The following is a 23221-nucleotide window of genomic DNA, read 5'->3' on the forward strand; positions in this document are numbered from 1 at the left end:
GTCATATTTATGATGAAAATACTCTTTAAAGACATGTCATAAATATAACATGTGCACATTATATGCACTTTTTCCTTTATTTTATTAACAAAATGAAAACATAAAGGGAAGATTAAAAACTTTTAGAAGATGAAAGGGGTACATTGTATCAATTTTTAGTTTAAGGAGGTAAAGTGAAAAACAATGATAGTTGAGGGTAATAAAGTATAATTTGCCATAGCTCAATTGCTATTTCAATATAGTTCTTTCGTTACTCAATTTTTTTTTAAAAAAAAAAATTGACAAAAAATGCACATGTAATGGTCACGTTGTAAGACTTTTTAACGGTGTTACGTTTTTTACGCTTGACTTTTAGTTAAATTTTATTTTGATCTCTTATTTTTATCTTTCGCTCAAATTTTAGACGATAAATAGAAAGCCTAATTGTGTGGTTATTCTTATAGAAATCAATTTTTTTTTGTTCATTTATTTACTTATTGTATTGTATGGGTATGACATCATTCTTAGACCTTGTATTTCTTTGAAAATCCTAAAGAAAATGAAAGTCAACTAAAGCAAAAGATACACCATCCCTCAAGTCCAACAAACCTTAACCAAAATTCAACAGCCCCAATGTCTCTCCAATCAATCTCATATTTCAACCTAATGATCATTAAACAAAATGAGACAAACCATGATGCCCTAATAAATGAGTCCATTCGTTTTTTATGTGCTAAAATTTTTTGACATATAAACTAAATACGAAAACATTATTTCTAAATGTGGTGTAGCTTGTTAGGTGTCCCTCTGAGATTCGGGGGATTGGATTGTTTAACTAACTAACCACCCTGTAACCATAACACTTAGACCTCCCTGTTTATACTATAAATTTGGTGGTAGTCAGTGATCCTAACCTTATTTCACATTTTGTCTTTTACATTAATGACAGTGATCACACACAATTAGACCACATCAATCTCTTGTCGTACCCAATACACAAGCTTCCGCTTTCTGTCTTAGTGTATTTTCAATCAAAAGATAATGTGAAAATCTCAAGATATGATCTTAGATTGAAAACATATTGAGATAGAGAGACGAGAATTTAAAGACAGAAGATCTCATGTCAGGTCGAAAGAAATAGTTGATAGACCGTCTTCTTCCACGTTTTGTAGAGACAATGCCCGTAATTTGAACACTAAAAACACTTGGACTAAATACCAAATCATGGCTCACGACATTAAGAGTTTTGGACTGCACTTCCAATGTCACCCATAAATTTTTTTTTTCTATATGAGTTCAATTTACTCCTCCACTTATAAAAAAAGATAACTCAGTGCACGAGACTTTAACTAAAGTAATGTTTGAGGAGGACAAAATATACGCATTCATACTCTCATTTCTATAGAGACTATTTATGTGACTCGAATTTTTATCATTCGAGATACTAACAACAAGCCTTACCGCTGTGCCAAACCACCCTTTCTAATGAAAAAAATTAATAAAAAAAAAAATTGACCATTTCTAGTATACATAAAAAAATAGGGCTGATCATAACAGAATCTTTTAACAAACCGCAGAGCCAGTGGGTGCACCAACTCCTCTTTAGTTGGACTTGGCTGCCTCTCAAATCTTTCATGTTGCTGTTGACTCATAACCTAATCTGTCCTAGAAGGCCTTAAACGTCTATCTTTCTCATTTATTATTATTATTATTTTTTTTAAAATCTTGAATTTTTTAATGAAGCTAAGCTTTCTATGCAGTCCCTAGTGCAGTATAAATTACTGGTCCATCATATAGTCTAACTCACATACACAATAGAACCAAAGCCTAGTGGAAGAGACGATCTCATCATACATGGAGGCTTACAAAGTGCATGCTAAGCCACAGTTCAACTGCCTCTTCCTAGCCCTTCTCTTTTTATTTTCGCTTATATCGTCTTTTGCAAATGCAGAAATTCACCACCACCAATTCACCGTACGTTTTCTTCTTCATCTTCTCCTTCAATCTTCTTTGTAGCGATTTCTCATTGGTTATAAACAAAAATATACTTTTTTTCATCTTGAAATAGGTTCAAGAAACTCCGGTGAACAGGCTGTGCAAAACTCATAACATAATCACTGTTAACGGCCAATTTCCAGGGCCAACATTGGAAGTACGCAACGGTGACACACTTGTCATCAAAGTCCTAAACAGTGGACGTTACAATATCACCATCCACTGGTACAAGTTTCTATAAGTACACTTGTGACACAAAAATTGAAATGCGTGACTCAGATTCATCGATTGAGTGATTAATTTAGTTACGTGTTTTTTGGTGTCTTATTGTTGTGACTATCAGGCACGGAATTCGACAAATACGAAGTCAATGGGCAGATGGACCTGAATATGTGACACAGTGTCCGATCAAGCCAGGAGGGACCTACACGTACCGGTTCACGATTGAAGATCAGGAGGGAACACTCTGGTGGCATGCTCATAGCAGATGGCTTAGAGCTACTGTTTATGGAGCACTCATCATTCACCCTAAATTGGGTTCTCCTTATCCCTTCCAAAATCCCAAGCAAGAGATCCCTATTCTTCTAGGTAATGAATAACATGAGCGGTACTACTACTTACATAGAAATAGAACACAGAATATAGGAGATCCGCCTCTTTCCTGTATTGTATTTCTGTACAAGTATGAAATAATAGCACGAGTCAATTACAAGTTTTCCCTACCAATTTTGAGTAACCAATATAACAATGGTACTGATGATGATGAACAGGGGAATGGTGGAACAGAGACCCCATTAGTGTCCAAAGACAGACAGTTTTCACCGGGGCAGCTCCAAATGTATCCGACGCCTACACCATTAACGGTCAACCTGGCGACTTATACCCATGTTCCAATAAAGGTCTGTACAGTAACAGGAGTCTCGTGCACTATCATTGCTTTTTTTTATTTAAATTTTTTGACTTCTATTTCATCATATACCAATTGACATAACTCTAAATTACAATACAGGCACAGTCAGATTCACTGTGGATTCCGGGGAAACAATTCTCCTCCGAATCATCAACGCTGCACTCAATCAACAACTCTTCTTCGCGGTAGCCAACCACAGGTTCACCGTCGTGGCCACTGATGCGCTCTACACTCGGCCCTTCACAACGTCCATCCTCATGTTGGGACCCGGCCAGACAACCGATGTCCTCCTCACCACTGACCAGACTCCTGGGCACTACTACATGGCTGCCCGTGCCTATGCCACTGCCCAAAATGCACCGTTTGACAACACCACCACCACCGCCATCCTCAAATACAGAACGGCCAAGACAGGGGTCCCCTCCAGGCCAATCATGCCCCGGTTACCGGCCTACAACGACACTGCTACCGTCACTGCTTTCACGTCACAATTTAGAAGTCCTTTTAAGGTCGAAGTCCCAACCGTGATCGACGAAAACCTTTTTTTCACCATCGGGTTAGGACTTGTCAATTGTACCCCTGGACCGCGGTGTCAAGGGCCTAATAACACCCGTTTCGCAGCCAGCATGAACAACGTGTCGTTTGTACTCCCGAGAAGGAAAAGGAATTCTTTACTCCAAGCCTACTATCAAAATGTGCCAGGTGTCTATACCACGGACTTTCCGACTGTTCCACCTGTACAATTCAACTACACGGGCAATGTGCCCCGGGGGTTGTGGCAACCTGTTTACGGGACTAAGCTTCACAAGATGAAGTTTGGTTCCAGGGTCCAAATTGTGTTGCAAGATACAGCTATTGTCACAACAGAGGACCACCCTATTCATCTTCATGGGTACCATTTCTATGTTGTTGGACAAGGTTTTGGTAATTTTAATCCTAGAAGAGATCCTGCAAGATTTAACCTCATTGATCCTCCACAGAGGAACACTATTGATGTCCCCGTTGGTGGATGGGCAGTCATCCGGTTTGTCGCTGATAATCCAGGTAAATTGATTGTAATTCGTCGCTCTGTTTGTTTCAGCAGAAAACGTCTTTTGAAAAAACTTCTGCATTTCTTGATGTTTTGAAATATAAAATGTTTTTCAACAAAACAAACAGAACGAATATTGAATAATAGACTTCGATGACTACTATTAATTGAATAAATTTTGAAATCATTTTATTATTTGCAAAACAGGGGTTTGGCTGATGCACTGTCACATAGATTCTCATCTAATGTGGGGTCTGGCTACGTCAATCATCGTTGAAAATGGTGTCGGCGAATTGCAGACTGTAGCGCCTCCTCCACCTGATCTGCCTCCATGCTAAGATCTTCAACAGAAAAACTCTAAATGTTTTCAAAAAACTAGTTGGAATTTCCACTAGTTCCTCCCTAGTTTTGTCAACTTTTTGAATGTTATTAGTCTCCTTCATATAGGAGAATCTCACTGTAGATTGTTGGCTGCAATGGCCATTGTTGTCTGATTGCTGCATTTTTTTTTGGTGATTGTGTTGTTTTTGCTTTGAGAATTGGATTCTCTGCTCAATAGTCTACACTAAATAAATGTGAAGAAGTTTCTTCAAAGTTGCATCAGCTCATTTGTAACATTTACATTGTAACCACATTGGCAATGTGTAATCCATTTTATTTAGTACTTCTTTGTTGCAATTTCTATGAATTTCATGTGTAATTGTTTAAATTATTACCATTAATAGTTTTTTTGAGAAAAAAAAAAAAAAGTAAGAAAATCACATTCCTAAATAATTCAATTTCCCATACTCTGAATTCCTTTCCCAAAATATTTCAGTTCTCTCATTGTGTACAGAATGGCTAATATATATTTTGTGCACATTAGATTTATAAGATATAATGAATCATTACTAGTGTTTCTTGAAACTATTGAACAGGATATATAAAGATGAAAAATGATATACAAGTTTATCATTTGGACTTACTTTTTAGATCCAAGTATAAAATATATATATATATATATATATTTTTGATAACTCAGGTATCCCCACAGCCGAAGCATGGGACTAATCCTGAGGGCCCTGAAGTTAACGACCGGGTAAACCTCCAGTGGCCCGCACAGTAACCCGTGGGGAGTGGGATTCGAACTTGAGACCTCCAGGAGGAGCAAATTCCCAGACCCCAGGTTTTCTTCCCTCACCCACTGGGCCACCCTTGTGGGTTCCAAGTATAAAATATATGATTGACTAATGAATAATAACCTTAGATATTCTAATAGATTATCAAATTATTAGGTTTGAAAAATAAGTTTAATTTTTAACCTTAAATAGCACTACTCTGTACAGATTTACATTTTTAGTCCATTTATAGATTACATAATTAAATGTGTTGTAAGCATGAAACTCAAAAGACTTCAAATTTTTGTTTCATTATGATAATTCAAATTTGGTTATATCTTCACTGAAGTGTAACCTAAACTCTAGATCGAAGTATAAAAAATATGATTGACTGATGAATAATAACCTTAGATATTCTAATAGATTGTCACATTATTAAGTTTAAAAAATAAGCTTAATTTTTAGCCTTGAATAGCACTACTCCGTGTGGATTTACATTTTTAGTCCATTTATAGATTACATAATTAAATGTGTTGTAAGAATGAAATAACTCAAAAGACTATAAATTTTTGTTTCATTATGATAATTCAAATTTGGTCATATCTTCACTGAATTGTGACCTAAACTTTGATAATTTAAAATCTACCAAGTCTATTGCCCAAACAAAATTGAATTTAACTTACATACAAATTTACACAATTTGAATTAGTTAATTCCAAATTGAGTAATTCACGAAATAACTAACAATACACGATAAAATATAAGAGTTTTAAGTACCAAACTTTTTTATTTTTAAAAGTGAAAATTTTATTGCAAAAAAATCTAGGAATCAATTCTTGTTATCGTGAGAATAATCACCAAAAGGTTATTCTAATAAGTTAAAAAAAGATTTTTACTGACAAAATTTCAAAAATATCGCTAATAAATGCAGAGACAAAATAATTTGATTCTAAAAAAGGTTATCTTTTGAGACAAAAATTTTGGTCTTTAAAAGATAATAATTCATCACTATAAATGTCTAATTTCGTGAGTCAAATATAATAATGACAATAAAAAAAAAGAAAAAAATGTGTGAAAATAAATAAAATATAAATATATTTTATTCATATTTTATTTATTTATTTATTTTTTAAAATTTTCTAACTAAACATAATATAAGTGTAAAATATAGGGATTACGCGAGACTCTGCTGCTATACTACAAAACAGCCCCCCCCCCCCCCCCAAAAAAAAAAGAAAAAGAAATTTAAAATAAAAACTTGAAACGAGCATATGGCAGCACAGAAATACCTACCTGCAGAAAATAATAGTCAACTCACGTTTGTGTCAAAAAAAACAAACCACCAGTGAGTGTAATTTTTCTTCATAGGTGGGCCCATCATATTGAATGTACACTCTAAATACTTGTACAATATGATTTAATTTTAGGATAATCCTCTAAAAAATGACTGGATCAATGTGGCTTTGGGCAACACATATAGCCTAGGCATTGATTGGGAAGGGTTAAAGTGGTTATTTAGTCATAAAAGATAAAATGAATTATTTTAGTAATAAAAAATAAAATGTCACATTTAATCGATAATTATTACATAATTTTTTTATAAAAAAAGTTAAAAAAATTAAAAAGTCAAAAAGTCTTTCACAAATCAAACTTTTTAACTCAGGTTAAAATAGTCAAAAATCCAAAAAGCCAACACACTTCCCAAACCAAGCCATACTATTTTGATTCTACTTACATAATTTTACTATATTATAAAAAAACTAATTAATAAAATTAAATAATTATAATTATCGAATCAATTTAATTATTTTATATAAACAATTTATTTAAAAATGTTCAAAATAGAAATTTTTATTGATAAATCCAAGTGTTCTAATTCAAGAAATTTATGAAGAAATTTTTTAATCTACTTAGTCCTATGTATTTATACTTTTATTTCATAATTATTTTTATTTTTTTTTATTGATTTACTCTATTGTCTTAGACTTTTATGCCCTTATATTTAATATTAATATTTAATGTTAGGGGAAGAGAGAGAAGAGAAAGGACCAAGGTATAAAAAATTTCATACACAAATTAAATAATATTGATGTTATTATTTTATATTATTATATAATGTAAATATATTTTTAATTGACAACATATTAAAAATAATGTGAATATTCTCTTTCATCTAATGTAGTGATGTGAACCTTCACAACATGTGAACATTATTATTTTTAATTGACAACACATCAAAAATAACGTTCATTATATTTTTAATTGACAACATATTCTTATTCACAATATGTAGTGATGTCTCTCTCATCTAATATAGTGATGTGAACGTTCACATTCGTTTGTTTTAGTATAGATATTCACATCATATAATTGACAACACAATGACAAAAATCATTTCAAATTAATGTGAATATAATGATGTGAATATTCATTTCATGTAATTAAAATAAATATTCACATCATGTAATTGACAACACAATGACAAAAATTTATTTCAAATTAATATGAATATAATGACAGTCAATATCTTAATGCATAAGAACTACCAAAATGTAATGACAATTAACATTAAATATCAACATTAATAGGGGCAGGAGAGATTGAAGGTGTTTTGATCTTTTTATCTCAAATAGGATCTAATGGAATAGTTAAAAAGAATATGAGTTTGATGGAATAAAATTCTTAAAAAGAGGATTTATCAAAAAAATTCCTTTAAAAATATAAATATATCAAATTATTAAAATAAAATATGTGAAAAAAAATTCGTTTTTAAGAATTAGAGATTTGTGTCCCACTCTTAATCATTATATATTTATTTGTTATGTATACTTTTTCAACCAGAGATTCTTACGTCAACAGATGCAATAAGTTCGTCAAAGAACATAGATAATCATCACATCAAAATGGGCCAACGTTAAAAAAATATATTGTATAGACCAGCCCATTGTCAATGAGATTACACATTTTCTCAGTTGGTAATACAAAATTTTCCACAGTTTTTTATATACAAAGTACTAAGTACACACACTTGACCCAGTATTTTCTTGGCCGGTTACCTAATCTATTGAAACTTGGAGCTAATGTGAAATCCATAGGATTAAGTACATGTAACAAATGTGGGGAAACCAACTAATCGAACCTTCTCATTTTAATACTAATCGTGGGGATATATTTTTTGAGTACCAATATGTGGTTAAGGTGACGCCGACGTGTCAACCGAGGTGTCACGTGTCCTGGTCATAACGCCGAGGTTATCTCGACAAGGCCGGGGTTACCTCCGAAGATATCGGAATCTGAGATAAGCGGATAAGGCACAAGAGTCCTAGAAAAGAGGAAGACTACAGTTGGAAAATGATAAGACTCTTAGGGAGTTTATCCCAATCCTACTAGGAGTCTAAGATTGATAGTAATCTTAAGTCCATTAAAGCCAGGCTCCTGTTGGGACAAGGATTGAGTTAGCTATAAAAGAGAGGCACCCCCGTGGGTCTAAGGTACGCAATTTATATTCTGAACAGTGAGTTTAGCACTATTGATTATCTTTGAGAGATATACTGACTTGATCGTCGGAGTGCCCTCGGGTGGACGAACCACCGCCGGAATCTTCTCTTTCTGTTGCAGGTCAGACAGGTGCCACCTATTTTGCCAGTGCTCTCCAGCTGAATACTGAGTTGGCAGTGTGGTCGGAAAATCACTCACACAATTTGGCGCCGTCTGTGGGAACGAAAGAAGAATAGATAGCCAGTAACAGACAGAAGGAAAAGATTGGGGATGACACTCCTGCTGGGAGTGGGAGACCTATTGACCTTGATGTCGAAGGAGACGAATGCAACGCAGAAACTCGTGACCAGAATCACGGAGTGAAAGACGTCGGCCAGATTGGCGACGCACCAAAGAAACCAGATCGAAGTGGTTACTACAACGAGGACGACCTCCAGATTTGGAAGGATAGATGCCTGCGGAGGGACGAAGAGGTAAAAGAGATGGCAAACAAACTGGCAGACCTGCAATCAGTTGTCAATTTCATGATGCAAAATAACGTTATGCAGCCACCGTTCTCGCTGCACGACACGCCGATTCCAGCGGCCAATACCTAGAAGGGAGGGCAGAAAACAATCCCCGTAGCCCCTCAGCACAACGGGAGCAAGAGACACTCCCACCGACCCTCTAGGGAAGTCAGACGAAGAGAGTTAAGAAGAGAAGAATCACGGAGGACGCATTACACAAAGGAGGCAGACCCCAAAGGACATCGGCATGTTCAGGGACAAGCGCTGTGCTTCGACACAACTCATGGAGAAGGATCGAAAAGGGCTCACTACGAGGCCGAGAGTAGTATACCGAAAAGACTGAAGTTGAAAGATAGCCGAGCTCCTGGGCGGAGCAAAGAAGACTTGAGAGATTACCTCAAGAGGAAGCAACAAAACGCCGATGCCTAGGTAACTTCACCTGTTAAGCCGAGAACACCATTCTCAGTGGAATTAGACAAATTCGAGGCACCAAAGAGATTCAGTATGCCAAGGTTTCAAATATACGATGGTAAGTCAAACCCTAACTTCCACATTGGATTATACTTGAACTCAATGGCATTACATAGTGGGAACGAGCCGTTGCTCTGTAAAGTGTTCCCCTCGTCATTCGGAGAGATTGCATCAGATTGGTTTCACAAACTACCAAAGGGAAGTGTGAAGACCTGGCCGAGATGTTTGTGGCCAGGTTCGTGACAAACAAACTTCAGCCATTAAGAGTGGACGCATTGATGGCTCTGAAGATCAGCAAAGATGAAGGCCTTAGGGCCTACGCCAAAAGATACTACGAGGTGTTCAACCGAATACCTGAATGTAATCAAGAGGTGGCGGTCGTATCTTTCAAGAACGGCCTGAAAGACAACTGTCCACTACGAAAGTCTTTGGCAAAGACATTGCCAAAAAGTATAGAAGAGCTCATGGCGAGAATCGAGAAGTATGCCAGAGCCGAGGAAGATACGTCAAGGACTAAGGAGATAAAGCAAGAGAAAGGAAACAGCTCGCTGAAACGAGGCCGAGGTAACAATGGATTGAGCAAACAAGAGGCAGAACTGAGGGCCACACAAACAGTAACAACTGTGTTCCGAATCCCAATCCACAAAGTCCTGGATCAAATTCGGAACCAGCTTTATTTTAGAACGCCAGAGAGGACTCTAGGAGAGTTCATGAAAAAAAAACGTTGGCAGGCATTGTGCCTACCACAATGAAGATGGGCATACAACTCAGAGTTGTAGAGCCCTGAAAACACACTTGGAAGACCGGTGAGACAAGGACATCTGAGAGACCTTGTCAATGAGACCAGGACAAGAGAAGAACGGGCAAGATTGCCTCAGGCATTAGCAGCCCCACCTCTCCCAGCACAACAGCCGTAGGCAGGAGGACCTCGGGTAATCAACGTAATCCACTCGAAGGTCAACGAAAACAAAATCCGAGGAGAGACCCAGAAGGTAAAACACCTACAACATGTCTACCAAGTCAGGGAGAAAAGACATCGGGCAGAAGAGTGCCAGGGACCAATGATAACCTTTACTGAAGTCGACCTAGAGATGGTCCAACATCTGCATAATGATGCCTTGGTAGTATCCCTCCAGGCTGGGGAGTGCCAAGTGAAACGCATCCTGATTGACCAAGGCAGCTCTTGTGACATTATGTACGTTCGATGTTACAAGGAGCTCGGCCTTCACCCAGGTGATATGGAACAACCCAATGGCCCAATGGTTGGGTTCAATGGAACGTTGACATGGCCACTGGGAGCAATAAGCTTGGAGGTGCAGGCTGGCACCAGAAAGATCAAGACAGAATTCACCATCATCGATACACCCTCCCCTTACAGCATCATCTTGGGAAGGTCATGGTTGCATGCAATGGGGGCTGTTCCTTCAACACTGCATCAACTATTGTGGTTCCCAACAAAGCATGGGATTGAGGAAGTCAAAGGCGATCAGCTGCAGGCGAAGAATTGCTCCATGGTAGTAATGAAATCTACCTGTAGTATACGAGAGCCAAAAAAGGTAGAAATTAAAGATGAGGACGTGGAAGTCCTAGAAGACGTCGGCAAGGAACTAGCCGAGAAGAGCGAAGAGGCATTGAAGAAAATCCTCGTCCAGGATGGGGATGAAGAACGCTTCTTTCTTCTCGGCTCGGGTTTAGCCGAAGAAGAGGGAAAAGAATTTGAAGCTTTTTTGAGAGCAAATATTGAGGTATTCGCGTGGACGCCTTACGAAATGCCAGGCATTGACCCCGAGGTCACTTGCTATAAGCTAAACGTTGACAGGTCAGCCAAACCTGTAATTCAACGAGCGAGAAGATTGACGTTGGCATACGTCGAAGCAGTAGAGGAAGAAGTAGACATACTTCTGGAGGCCAGGGCCATTAGAGAAGTTCACTACCCGACATGGCTATCCAATACAGTGGTGGTAAAGAAGAAAAATGGTAAATGGAGGGTCTGCGTAAACTTTACCAGCCTTAACAAAGCCTGTCCCAAAGACAACTTTCCTTTACCCAAGATTGACCAACTAGTAGATGCCACTTCAGGGCATGGAAGAATGAGCTTCTTAGACGCCTACATGGGGTACCACCAGATAGCCATGTACCCTCCAGACGAAGAGAAGACTGCGTTCATCACCCCAAAAGACCTGTACTGTTACAGAGTAATGCCTTTCGGGTTGAAAAATACAGGAGCAACTTACCAAAGGTTGGTAACCAAAATGTTCAAACACCTGATTGGCCGAACAGTAGAAGTCTACATCGATGACATGGTCGTTAAAACCAAGGAGCCTGAGGGTCATCTCGCCGATCTAAAAACAGTCTTTGAAATCCTTAAAACATATCGGCTCCGACTCAATGCATCGAAGTGTGCATTTGGAGTTAGATCTGGTAAGTTTTTAGGATACCCAGTGACCAGAAGGGGCATTGAGGCCAGCCCAGATCAGATCAAAGCCATCCTAAATTTGAAGAGCCCGACATCAACAAAACACGTGCAGATGCTAACTAGAAGGACCGCAGCCCTGAACAGGTTCATAAGCAGAAGCTCAGACAAGTGCAAACCTTTCTTCAACTCAATGAAGAAAGCCATGAACTTTCTTTGGACAGAAGAGTACGAAGAAGCATTTGCCGATCTGAAGAATTACCTGACCACAACTCCAATTCTTTCGAATCCAGAACCTGGGGAGGAACTGTTCCTGTACTTGGCAGTTTCAGAACATGTGATAAGTGCAGTACTAATCCGAGAAGAAAAAAGGGGAGCAAAGGGCTGTTTACTATGTAAGCAAAACCCTAGCCGACGCAGAAACGAGGTATCTACCCATAGAGAAATTGGTACTGGCTTTAGTAATGGCTTCAAAGAAGTTGAACCATTACTTCCAAGCCCATAAAATTGTGGTACTGACAGAACATTCATTGAAGTCCCTATTGCAGCAGGGAGACTTAATAGGAAGAATAACCAAATGGCTTCAAAGAAGTTGAACCATTACTTCCAAGCCCATAAAATTGTGGTACTGACAGAACATTCATTGATCTCGGCTGAGATACTGTAAACCGACGTACTGGAAGAAAGGAATGATATCGGTTCCATCGCCTCAAAATGCCGAGGTAATAGAACCTAGGGGGCAGTTGTGGGGATATATTTTCTGAGTACCAACACGTGGCTAAGGTGATGCCGACGTGTCAGCCGAGGTGCCACGTGCCCTGGTCATGACGCCTAGGTTATCTCGACAAGGTCGAGGTTACCTCCAAAGATATCGGAATCCGAGATAAGCGAATAAGGCACAAGAGTCCTAAAAAAGGGGAAGACTACAGTTGGGAAATGATAAGACTCTTAGGGAGTTTATCCCAATCCTACTAGGAGTCCAAGATTGATAGTAATCCTAAGTCCATTAGAGTCAGGCTCCTGTTGGGACAAGGATTGAGTTAGCTATAAAAGAGAGGCACCTCCGTGGGTCTAAGGTACGCAATTTATATTCTGAACAGTGAGTTTAGCATTATTGATTATCTTTGAGAGATATACTGACTTGATCGTCGGAGTGCCCTCGGGGGGATGAACCACGCAGGAATCTTCTCTTTCTATTGCAGGTCAGACAGGTGCCATCTATTCTGCCAGTGCTCTCCAGCTGAATACTGAGTTGGCAGTGTGGTCGGAAAATCACTCACACACTAATAACAAACTTTCTGTACTAATCAATGGCTTGATTGAAGTTCAGCTAATCTTTTAACAAGACCAACCCATATGCCAAAGTTGTCGTTTGGTAATTGATTTTTTTAATTAGTTTTTTTTGACTATTTTAACTTGTAATTAAAAATTTGTTTAGTTTAATTTTTTTTGATTTTTTAATTTTTGTGAGAAAAAAATAAAATAATTATAATTGAGATGTGACATTTTATCTTATTAACTTATTTAAATTATTTTATCTTTTGTATTTTTTTACCCAAAAAATCAATGCCAAAAAAAATAACATATGCCTATGTTTTTTATTTGCAAAAGTACATCCAGTTGCATGTCATGTCAAAAAAAACATTTTAATTTATATATACATTTTTTGGTAAACTGAAACTTCATTGAATGTAATCTACATCTTCTATTATATTGTGTGTCCTCATTTGATAATTACTTCATAATTTGAGACGATATGTGATATTATTTATGAGATGCTTTTAATTGTTAGAGCAAAATCTCTGAATGATAATGTTGATGTAGACGAGAAGAACACTCGGAAAAAATTAGACATTTTATAAATTAAATTTATGCTTGTGAACTTCTTTGGGTGTTGACTTATAAGTACAATAAAACACTACTAATTGAAAATGTTGATTCTAAAGTAGCAGGTTTACATGTGTTGTCCCCAGATTGGTGTATGGGTGGACTATTTGATAATTTATTAATCACAAAATGAATTTGATGTTTTTACTGAAGAAAAAAAAAACCTTTAATATTAATGCTATCATTTGATGCCAACAAATGGTTTCACATGCCTTGCAAAAATAAACAAATCACATCTGACAACGTTGCATCATACTAATTAGTAACCTAGTTGAGATTGGGTTTGCTTGGCCGCTTCTGCACTATTAAACCATTTGTTGTAAAATTGGGCTAGTTTGAATGTACCTTTTCAATACAATAAAGTTGGTTTGTTTTAACGAAAAACCGGATTTGTCTAGGACTGAGCAAGGAATCCGTGAAATCCGTAATCCGATCCAGTTCAGTCCAATTCGATAGGTTTGGATTGATTTTTTGAATTCGTGGTTCGGTTCCGGATTGAAAAATTAAAAATCCGTAGTACACGGATTGGTTCCGGATTGAACCCCACGGTTTCGGATTGGAACCGATCCGGACCGTATACAAATAGTATATATTTTTATTATACATCCTCCCCCATAGTATCTTCTCTTATTCTATATAAAATCTAAACTCAAACATAAAATCGTATAATATCTTCTTTTATTACTTTTATTTGTTAGTTTTTAGTTTTAATTTGTAATGGTTTAAATACTTATGGTGAAACCAGTTTTCTTATGGTTGTTTAAATTCTAGCACAGTATGTCGCTATTATAGAAATAGATGTTGCTATTGTGGAACTAATATAGCGCTATGTTTATATTTTTATGAAATTAAAGTGTTATATATATTTTTTTGTTATTTAATTATGTGAATCCGTGGTCCTAAACCGATCCAATCCGTATTTAAATGGATTGGTTCGGATTGGTTCCATGATTTAAACGGATTGGATTGATTCCAATTTTTCAGGAACCGTAGATAACGGATTGGTCCTGGTTTTATCCCAATCCGGTCCAATCCGAACCATACTCACCCCTAGATTTGTCATTGCTTGTGGTGATTCTCAAAAGTAATAAGTTGGTAATAAACACTAAAAAAATAATTTAAATAATTTTTGACTTATCGTAAAATGTGGCTTTTCACTTTTTTGTAATATATATATTTTTTAAAATAAAAAAAAACAGCACCAAACACCTCACAATAGCAATTCTGGATAAATACGTAATATTTCATAACATTGTGATTTGTAGAAAATGTAGGTAAGTGGGGTATTGTTAGGGGTGTAAATCTAATTTGGCCTGGCCCATGTCGGGTCTTGCGGACTCGTGCCAAAATTCAGGTCAAGCCGAGCTAGTCCACGGGCCAAAAAAATTAAGATCAGGCTCAGTCCTAAGCCTAGGGGTATTCGAACCTTGGACGGGTTTGGACTTGGCTTCAGGCTTGGGCAGGTCTGACTATTTTTTTTTAATTTTTTCTATCAAAATTTTATTATTTTTTACTACAAAAGACACTGGGTCTTGGGCAAATCGGGCCTTGAGTGGGCCTTAAGTGGACAATAGACTGGGCCACCGACCGGGCTTCAAAATGATAGCCCAAGCCCAGGGGCTCGGGCTGCCCAAACAGGCCTAAAGGGGCCTGGCCCATCTCGGTCCGCGGGCTATTTTTAAACTCCTAAGTATTGTGTTGGATGATTGAGAAATTTGAAGGAACAGAATAACTTATAATTGATTAGGAGTACGGATATGTGATATTCCAAAAATAATCTAAATTTTCCGCTACAGAGAGGCATAGCAATATTACTGCCTTGCAGGTTTCGTCTAAGTAAACTTGAACACAAGGGCTTGCATTAGATGGGGCTGGACTGTGAAAATGGTATCTAAGTCCACTCACGGGTTAAGTCAGTGAGCCTTGTTTGTTGGGCCAACTTATGAGCCCAAATCTTACTTAAGCCCGGTCCAATAAGCTTGACTCAGACAGGTTCGCAGGCTTGGTCAATAGGCCACCTCTCACATGCCAATGGTTAACTTTTGGCAAGTGGGTTGGGGCTAAAATAGCCACAAAAGACAAAACAGGCTATTTTAGCCACAACAAACAAAACATCACATCCAACCCATAATCATTACACTCTTCTCTCACAAAAAAAAAGTCAAAAAGCCAAAAAGCCAAAAAGTCCTTCCCAAACCAAGCTTTTTAGCCCAGGCTAAAATAGCCAAAAAAGCCAAAAAGCCAAAAAGCCAACCCACTTCCCAAACGGAGGCTAAATGTGTTGAGACTCAAGCTTATATTTTTAAAATCTTTGTTTTTTGTTTTTATTTTTGAATGTAATAAAATCTTTAAGCTTAATTCAACAATACTATTTATTAGGGTATAAACCTTCTACCTTAATCACATCTTTTTTTTTTTTTTAATTTTAATAATCATTTCTTTTCTTTTCTTTACAAAAATGTAAATGCAACCAATTTCTCAGCAACAAACCTTTGTAACGCAACAAAACACTTGTTCTTTTTTCCTATTTAGTTTTCATGTCAGTGGGTAAAAATAAAAACAATAAATGCATACAAAATTCCTAATATTTACAAGGGAAATTTTAAAATAGTGGGATTGACCAAAAAAATTACAAAAATATGTGGGGTGCAAGTGGTTTGTGATAGGATGCAAGTGAATTTTTACATCTCCATATTTGTGTAAATTTTTTTTTCTCCTCCCACTGAGATGTAATTCTCCCTATTTAGGAAATGAAAATCTCCTTAGCAAGCCATTGGAAGCACCTTCTCTCAAAACCTGCTGTTGCACCACTAACACAGAAGCAGTACCCCCTAAATCCATAGAAGCAACATAGTCCCCAATTACACCAAGTTCATTGTTTTGGCTCCAACTAGTCATTCCCTGCACCAGCAATGGATTAATCCCCTGTGTCCTCCCCACAATCCACATATCAAAGTACTTACTATTATTCATCCCCTGTATGGCCGCCACAGTCTCTTCCCCATTCCTCACCACTACCTCCCTATAAACCACCCTATTATTCCCCTCATTCTTCACCCAAAACGCCGTCACCAACCCGTCGTCAAGCTTCTTCTCCATCTCATCATCCCCTTCCCCGTTAAACGCAAGAAATCGAACAACTGTCAATGTCACATCCACATTCCCCGCCATCCTGTCCGCGTAGGCAATTGCCTCCCGGGCATCCGCCCCACCAAAAAAAAGCACGGCGAAATGGTGCCCTGACCGCCTCATCGAAAGGTTGACTACATGGTTCATGAAAGAACCATTGTCAACGAAAACCCCAACCGAACAAGGTGCGTGAGCGAGAACCTTGGAGTTCACAGAGTGAATCTCCCCGTCGCTCACCACCTCGGTTCGGCTATCCAAATTCCCTCTCTTGAAAGGTAATATGATGAGATTCGCTTTTTTTGTTAAAGCGAGCTCACATATGTCCTGGTACATGGTACGTGTTGGCGAGACTGACGTGAACAAGTGGAACGTGATGTATTCGCCTCGGGTTTCTTGAAACAGTGTGAGGGCGTGTTGGATGGTGCTGAAGCCGGGGTGCTCCACGGCCTGGGGTTGGTTCTCGTGGTCGATGAAGACTGGGGCGGCACGACCCACGAGGGCAATGAGGCGGAGGGCGTAGACGTGGAATGGGCTGCTGACGGTTGGGTTGGAGACTTGGAGGAGGTTGATTAAGCCTGTCACGCTCTCTTGCTCGTGAATGCAGGCTACTATGTTGAGTTCTGTGTTTGGAGGGGTGTATTGGATTGCTCTTCTTCTGTTAACCATGTATGGCCTTGTTGGGTCGTAGAGTATGCTGATCAGAGGTGTGGCTATTGCTGTCACGATTGTTGATAGTATAACCAGCATTGTGAATGTTGGAATCTCTATAATCTGTACTGCCACATTCCAATAGATATTACAGTTAAAACACTTATTGGATGATAGCAAAGCAGACTGTTTTCATAATTTCTTGGAGTATTTTTTAATGAAAAATGATATACAAATTCATTAGATTATTTTTTAGACCCAATAATGTGCAAATGATATGATTAGTTGATAATTAGAGAAGATATGAGAGAAAGTATTACCTTTAATATCCTAATTAATTGCCAGATCACTGAGGCTAAAAATTAGATCTAATTTTTTGAAACAGTTAGTCAAACAATGTTTTTTGCTTAAAAAGAAAAAAAATAATATATATATATATATATATATTTCCCTCTCTTAGATTAATTATACTCGTAGTTTGTAAAATTTGAATTTGGTGTAATTTTGGTTCCTACATTTTAATTTTGTCAATCTGGTGAGTGCTATATGGCTCAGACCTTCAGTATTTATGATCAAAGAAAGGAGTATTTTTTTAAAGAAAATCAGAAATTGGTGTTCTTTTTTTTTTTTTTTTTCTTTTTTTTTTTTTTTGTGCTTCAAATATATCTATGATTTTGACAATAAATATTCACGACTTCAATTTTGGGGACAACTTTAGAATGGATTTTTGACAATTGATTATTTAGTAATTTTTTTAGTATTTTGTTTTATTTTTAGTGATTTTTTTTTTAAAAAAAAAAACATTTAGGTCATATTAGACTAGATGAATCTAAAAGAATATTTTAGAATTCACTAGAAACAAAAATAAAATCTTAAAAAGTTAATTTTATCTTTCGTGAATGGATCTGAAATGTAAATTATTTTATCAAAAACAAAAAGTTTAAAAAAAAAAATCTTTTAGCTGTAATAAAAAAAAAAAAAAAAAACCTTAATACTTTAGAGATGGGATTGATACAATTATAGGGCCAAAATCACATAAAATATAGACTTCATGGGGGCAAAAATGTAATTAACTTTTGTGTAAGTCTATATTTGTTGAATTTAAAAATAGAGTGGGATTGCAAGATTACCTCCAAATCCATCCAGTGCATGAAAATCAAAAGCTCCACTTGACCTCTCAAGCTCAGTACAAGGCTAAGAGTAAGGCCATCCCTCATCGGCATTTCAAAAAATCTCGAAACCAGCAGCGTCGCAACAAATTTCGTCACGTACGCCACCAGCGCCATCCCAATCAGCGGCACCAATATAGACCACTGCCCACTCATGGACGTCACGTCCGTATACATCCCAATAAACGCAAACGAAAACGGCATAAAAACTTCCGCAATGATCGTCTCCGATCTCTCCACCAGCGTAGCCCCCAGCGGCGGCCCGTCCGGCACCGCCAGTCCCAACAACAGCGGCCCATTCGCCAGCCCCGCCCCCGTAACATCGCTAACGAATCCTATCCCCATCACAGCCAGCAAAATTGCCACTACGTATGCCTGCTCCACCGGCTTCCCCTCCGGCGTCGTCTTCACAATCCACGCCATTGCATGCCGGAAACCATGAATGAAAACTCCCACTCCGACCAGCGAAACCAGGTACCAGAGAGCGGACATCGGGTGCTCCTCCCCTTGCCTCGCTGCTTCAAAAACAATGAAGCAGTTGATTCCAATTACATCGCTGACGATTACTGTCGACAGTGCTAATCGGCCGATCTCGGAGCTGAGGAGGTTGAGCTCTTTGATGATCTGGTAGAGGACTGGGAATGACGTGATGGCGAATGCGGAGGCCACGCCACCGATAATGGGGACGCGGGAGAGTTGCTTGTCTAGGAATTTTCGAATGGCGATGGCGAGTGCACCGACGATGATGAATGGAACGATGACTCCGAAGAGAGCTAAGGACCATTGCTTTTTACCGGTTTTTTGAATGGTTGTGAGGTCCATTTTCACGCCCGATAAGAAGAGGAAGTATACGAAGCCGATTAAACCCACATTTTTGAAGACGTAGCCTGCGTTGTCCGGGAAGATGTGTTTCGAGAAGGTCTTGTTCCGACCTAGAACGGAGGGTCCGATTATTATTCCACCCTTGAATGACATTATAATATGTTAGCATAAGATTTGCTAAAAATTTAATTTTACAAGTAACAAGTATATTTTTAATATTATATTAATTTAGTTCATATGTCGAGTGCCTACTTGCAAGGGTAAAATTATAAATTTGTATATTTTATACATAAATCAATTCAACTCAAAATTGTAGGGTTGGTTTGAGGTGTCCTAAAAAAGTGCACTTTTTGTCTTTTTACGAAAAGATGTACAGAAAAGTAGAGAGGAGCAAGGATCCTCTAGAATTTTTTTTCCCTAAAGTTTCCTAGAGTAGTGCATTATGTGATTGAGATTTAATGACAAGTCACATCAATTTTTCAGCATTAAATCTCAACCACACAATACACCACTTTAGAAAACTTTAGGGAAAAAACACTCTAGAGGATCCTTGGTGAAAGGGTATTGTAGGGTCGAAAGGTATGATTAAGAGTTTGGTTGACATCTTCTAAATAATTGTACTTATTTAGATAAATGTATTTATTTAGGTCATATTATCTCTTTATTTTTCTATATATTTTTTTTTATAAAAAGTTAAAAAATATACTTATTTAAATTATTTCAAATAATCTCAAAGTGGTGAGAAAAAAAATTAGAGACACAGTGCCCATAGTTGATCATGGTTGTAATGTGTGGAAGTAAGAAAACTTTAATAGATGATTATGGTATTGAAAATTGATTATGCTCATGTCGTAATTTTCATAAAAAATAATTATTTTTTATTAAAATAAATTGATATAATATTTAAAATTAATAATTAAAATTGAGTCAATTATACTAATAAAAATCAAATTAATATAAGGAATGAACTAAAATGATTAATACTATAATTTGTCGAAGAAAACGTATGCTCAATAAAATCGTTCACCGAATGAAACACCAAATAACCAAAGATCTTTCTAAAACGATTATAGTAAAATTATAGAAATAAAATCTGGACACAGAGTGAGTGCGTGGGAAATCACACCCATGATGAATTTTAACCACAAATGGCACTTTCTATGTCCCTAATTGGATGTCTGAAGCATTATTGAAAAATATAAAACATTGTTTGGAAATTCTTGGATGTTCGATGAGATCATTTTTAGATTTTCATCAAGTTCATAGAATTTGAATTGAACATCTAGGCAATTCATTTCAGTTTTTGTTCTCCAATGTCGTCTTTCTTGCATTCTCCAAACAAATAAGACATGATTTTGAAATTCCTGGGTGTTAGGATGAGATCATTTGTAGATTTTCCTTCCATTTCATAATGCATATATTCAAGAGAGAAATCTCAAAAAGGAGAAGGAAAATGAAAACTTACAATGATCTCGGAGACAACTCTAGGCTGCCTGAGAGGTTTGAGCAGAAAGCGAATGGTGCGAGTGATGAGAATGATTAAAGTGACCTCTGCCAACAGAAGTGTGAAGGAGTATTCCATAGGGTTTTCTCCATAGAAAATGCCAGAGGGGTGACTCTCATGGACTGTTCGACATATAAACTCAGCATGGTTGATTGGCACGGAGTCTCCACCGCGGTCTTTCACCATGGCCGCAAAGCATTTAGAGCACTCGGTTCATCTTCAACAAGCTTGTGGAAATGGAAATGGAAATGGAAAACCCTAGCCATGCATGCATGCAAAAGAAGGAAAAACCCTAACCATACGAACCCATGACAAAGCACCACACAACTAAAAGAAAGAGATGCTTCAGTGAATGGACATGCGTTAAAAGAGGGCAATAGAGAAAGTTCAGTGTCTTGTTTACGGTTGTCCATTTACTTGGGACGGTTACATTTATAATTTTATCCATTTCCTATTGCTGTGGTTCGGTACCACATGATGAGATCATATGTATATGTATACTATTTTTCCTTATCGAATCCTTTATTGTAATTTTAAAGTCCATTTGATTAAAAAGAAATAAATGAAAAAAATGAAGTCGAAGAAAAGAAAAAGAAAATGAAATATATTTTCTTGTATGAATTTAATTAGAATGAAAATTTTATAAGAAAATAAAATTTTTAATTATAAATAATTGCTTTTATAACAAATTTAAAATTTCTTATATTTTTTAAAAAAATATTTTTACAAGAAGTTAGAAGCTTAATTATCATGCTATCATAAGTTGTACAACAAAATTAACTTGTAATTTTATTACTTTTATACTAAACAAACTCATAAAAAAATTATTTATTTTTTCATTTCCCTCACCTTCCCATATGAGGCCAAGGATACTCTTGTCCTTAAAGTTTCATCTCACCTTGTCCCAATTAATTTTAATCATAAGATCATGTGAAATTATAAGATTCAGAAATCTGAAGTGATTCAATAATTAGAGACGAATTGACAGAGGGGCATAGAGATTTGGAGACAACAGGATTATATGTATCCAACAAACATAATGAAATTGTTAGTTTGATATATTGTTTGGTCCATTAATTTTTTAATAACTTTAGCTTTGCTAATCACCTCAAAAAAAAAAAAAAAAAAATCATCTGGAAAAAAAATTACCATCAAGAAAGAGACTTCCAAACAACGAAGTTTAAAATGACACAAAATTCATATTAATAAATTTAAGAAGAAAAAATGTGATCAAAATGCAACTCTTAGACTGACAAAAAAAAAAAAAAATGCAACCCGTAGGGTGTGTTTGATTGGACAGACTAGATAAGGGGGATTAAAATCTATTAGATTTGAGTTCTGGAACTGTGAATCTCCCAGACTATTTGGTTGGATCGGATATGTATCTTGTGTTTGTTTTTTCATGGGATTAGTTGTCTGGTTGGATTGGATATGTATCTTGTGTTTGTTTTTTCATGGGATTAGATTTTTAGTGAATCCAACATTTGGTTGGACGGACTGGATAGGATAAATGACCAAAAGACTATTTTACCATTTTTCAATAGTTTATTAAATAATAGCAACATTAAACATATCTTTAATATTTTAATTATTTTTATCTAGATTAAATAAAAATTTATTTTATTTTATTTTTTACACAATTAAATAAATTTAATTTTTTAAAATAAAATAAATAAAATATCAATAAAAATATATGTTATTTTTTAATTAAAATTTTAAATAAATTTGTTTTTAAAAATAATAATAATTAAACAATGAAATTAAATAAAACATCTATTAAAATTTAAATAATGAAATTAAATAAAATATAAACAAAATTTTAAAATAAAACATCAATAAAAAATTATTTAAAAAAAATTAAATAAATAAAACATCAATAAAAAGTTAAATAAAATTATTTTATTTTTAAATTGAGACATTTAAATTTTATTGAATTTTACTAAATATAATACATAATTAAATAGTAGAGAGTCAAAATGGTCATTTTACCACCTAATCCCAATAGTGGATTGTCTCCCCAAAATTGTCTCACACCCCCCCTAAGACACAATAGTCCCCCATACGAGGGATAATGAGTCCGGCCAAACTCCATGTCCGGTAGATTAAAAAAAAACAAACGGCGGATTGAATACTTCCTCCAAATTGCAATCTGCACAATAAATA

General features: G+C 36.4%; 2 protein-coding genes across 2 annotated transcripts; one reads left to right on the forward strand and one right to left on the reverse strand.

Annotated features, from left to right (window-relative positions):
* Positions 1 to 1762: 1762 nt before the first annotated feature.
* LAC3 (laccase 3) lies at positions 1763 to 4578 on the forward strand. The gene is made up of 6 exons (XM_028202088.2): positions 1763 to 1953; positions 2048 to 2199; positions 2318 to 2562; positions 2745 to 2873; positions 2984 to 3928; positions 4122 to 4578. The coding sequence occupies exons 1-6, from the start codon at positions 1834 to 1836 to the stop codon at positions 4250 to 4252; spliced, it is 1722 nt and encodes a 573-aa protein (XP_028057889.2). The 5' UTR covers positions 1763 to 1833; the 3' UTR covers positions 4253 to 4578.
* Positions 4579 to 16384: 11806 nt separating this feature from the next.
* On the reverse strand, positions 16385 to 21503 carry LOC114261782 (cation/H(+) antiporter 24). Its single transcript, XM_028202089.2, has 3 exons — positions 21020 to 21503; positions 18694 to 19695; positions 16385 to 17686 (listed from the first exon to the last, which is right to left on the reverse strand). Exons 1-3 carry the CDS (start codon positions 21242 to 21244, stop codon positions 16526 to 16528), a joined length of 2388 nt encoding a protein of 795 aa, XP_028057890.2. The 5' UTR covers positions 21245 to 21503; the 3' UTR covers positions 16385 to 16525.
* Between the last annotated feature and the right edge of the window lie 1718 nt (positions 21504 to 23221).

The sequence above is a fragment of the Camellia sinensis genome, chromosome 14 (genome assembly GCF_055761805.1).
Source record: "Camellia sinensis isolate YWXY chromosome 14, ASM5576180v1, whole genome shotgun sequence".
In the NCBI taxonomy this organism is placed as follows: Eukaryota; Viridiplantae; Streptophyta; class Magnoliopsida; order Ericales; family Theaceae; genus Camellia; species Camellia sinensis.

Bases quoted from the DNA above. Each gene is read 5' to 3' on its own strand.
- LAC3 (XM_028202088.2), top strand. From the start codon at position 1,834: ATGGAGGCTTACAAAGTGCATGCTAAGCCACAGTTCAACTGCCTCTTC. The intron at 2,874-2,983 runs GTCTGTACAGTA...ATTACAATACAG, and splicing joins ATACCCATGTTCCAATAAAG to GCACAGTCAGATTCACTGTG. The intron at 3,929-4,121 runs GTAAATTGATTG...TTTGCAAAACAG, and splicing joins GTTTGTCGCTGATAATCCAG to GGGTTTGGCTGATGCACTGT.
- LOC114261782 (XM_028202089.2), bottom strand. From the start codon at position 21,244: ATGGTGAAAGACCGCGGTGGAGACTCCGTGCCAATCAACCATGCTGAG. The intron at 19,696-21,019 runs GTAAGTTTTCAT...ATGTCATTCAAG, and splicing joins GAGTTGTCTCCGAGATCATT to GGTGGAATAATAATCGGACC. The intron at 17,687-18,693 runs GTAATCTTGCAA...GTGGCAGTACAG, and splicing joins TGCACTGGATGGATTTGGAG to ATTATAGAGATTCCAACATT.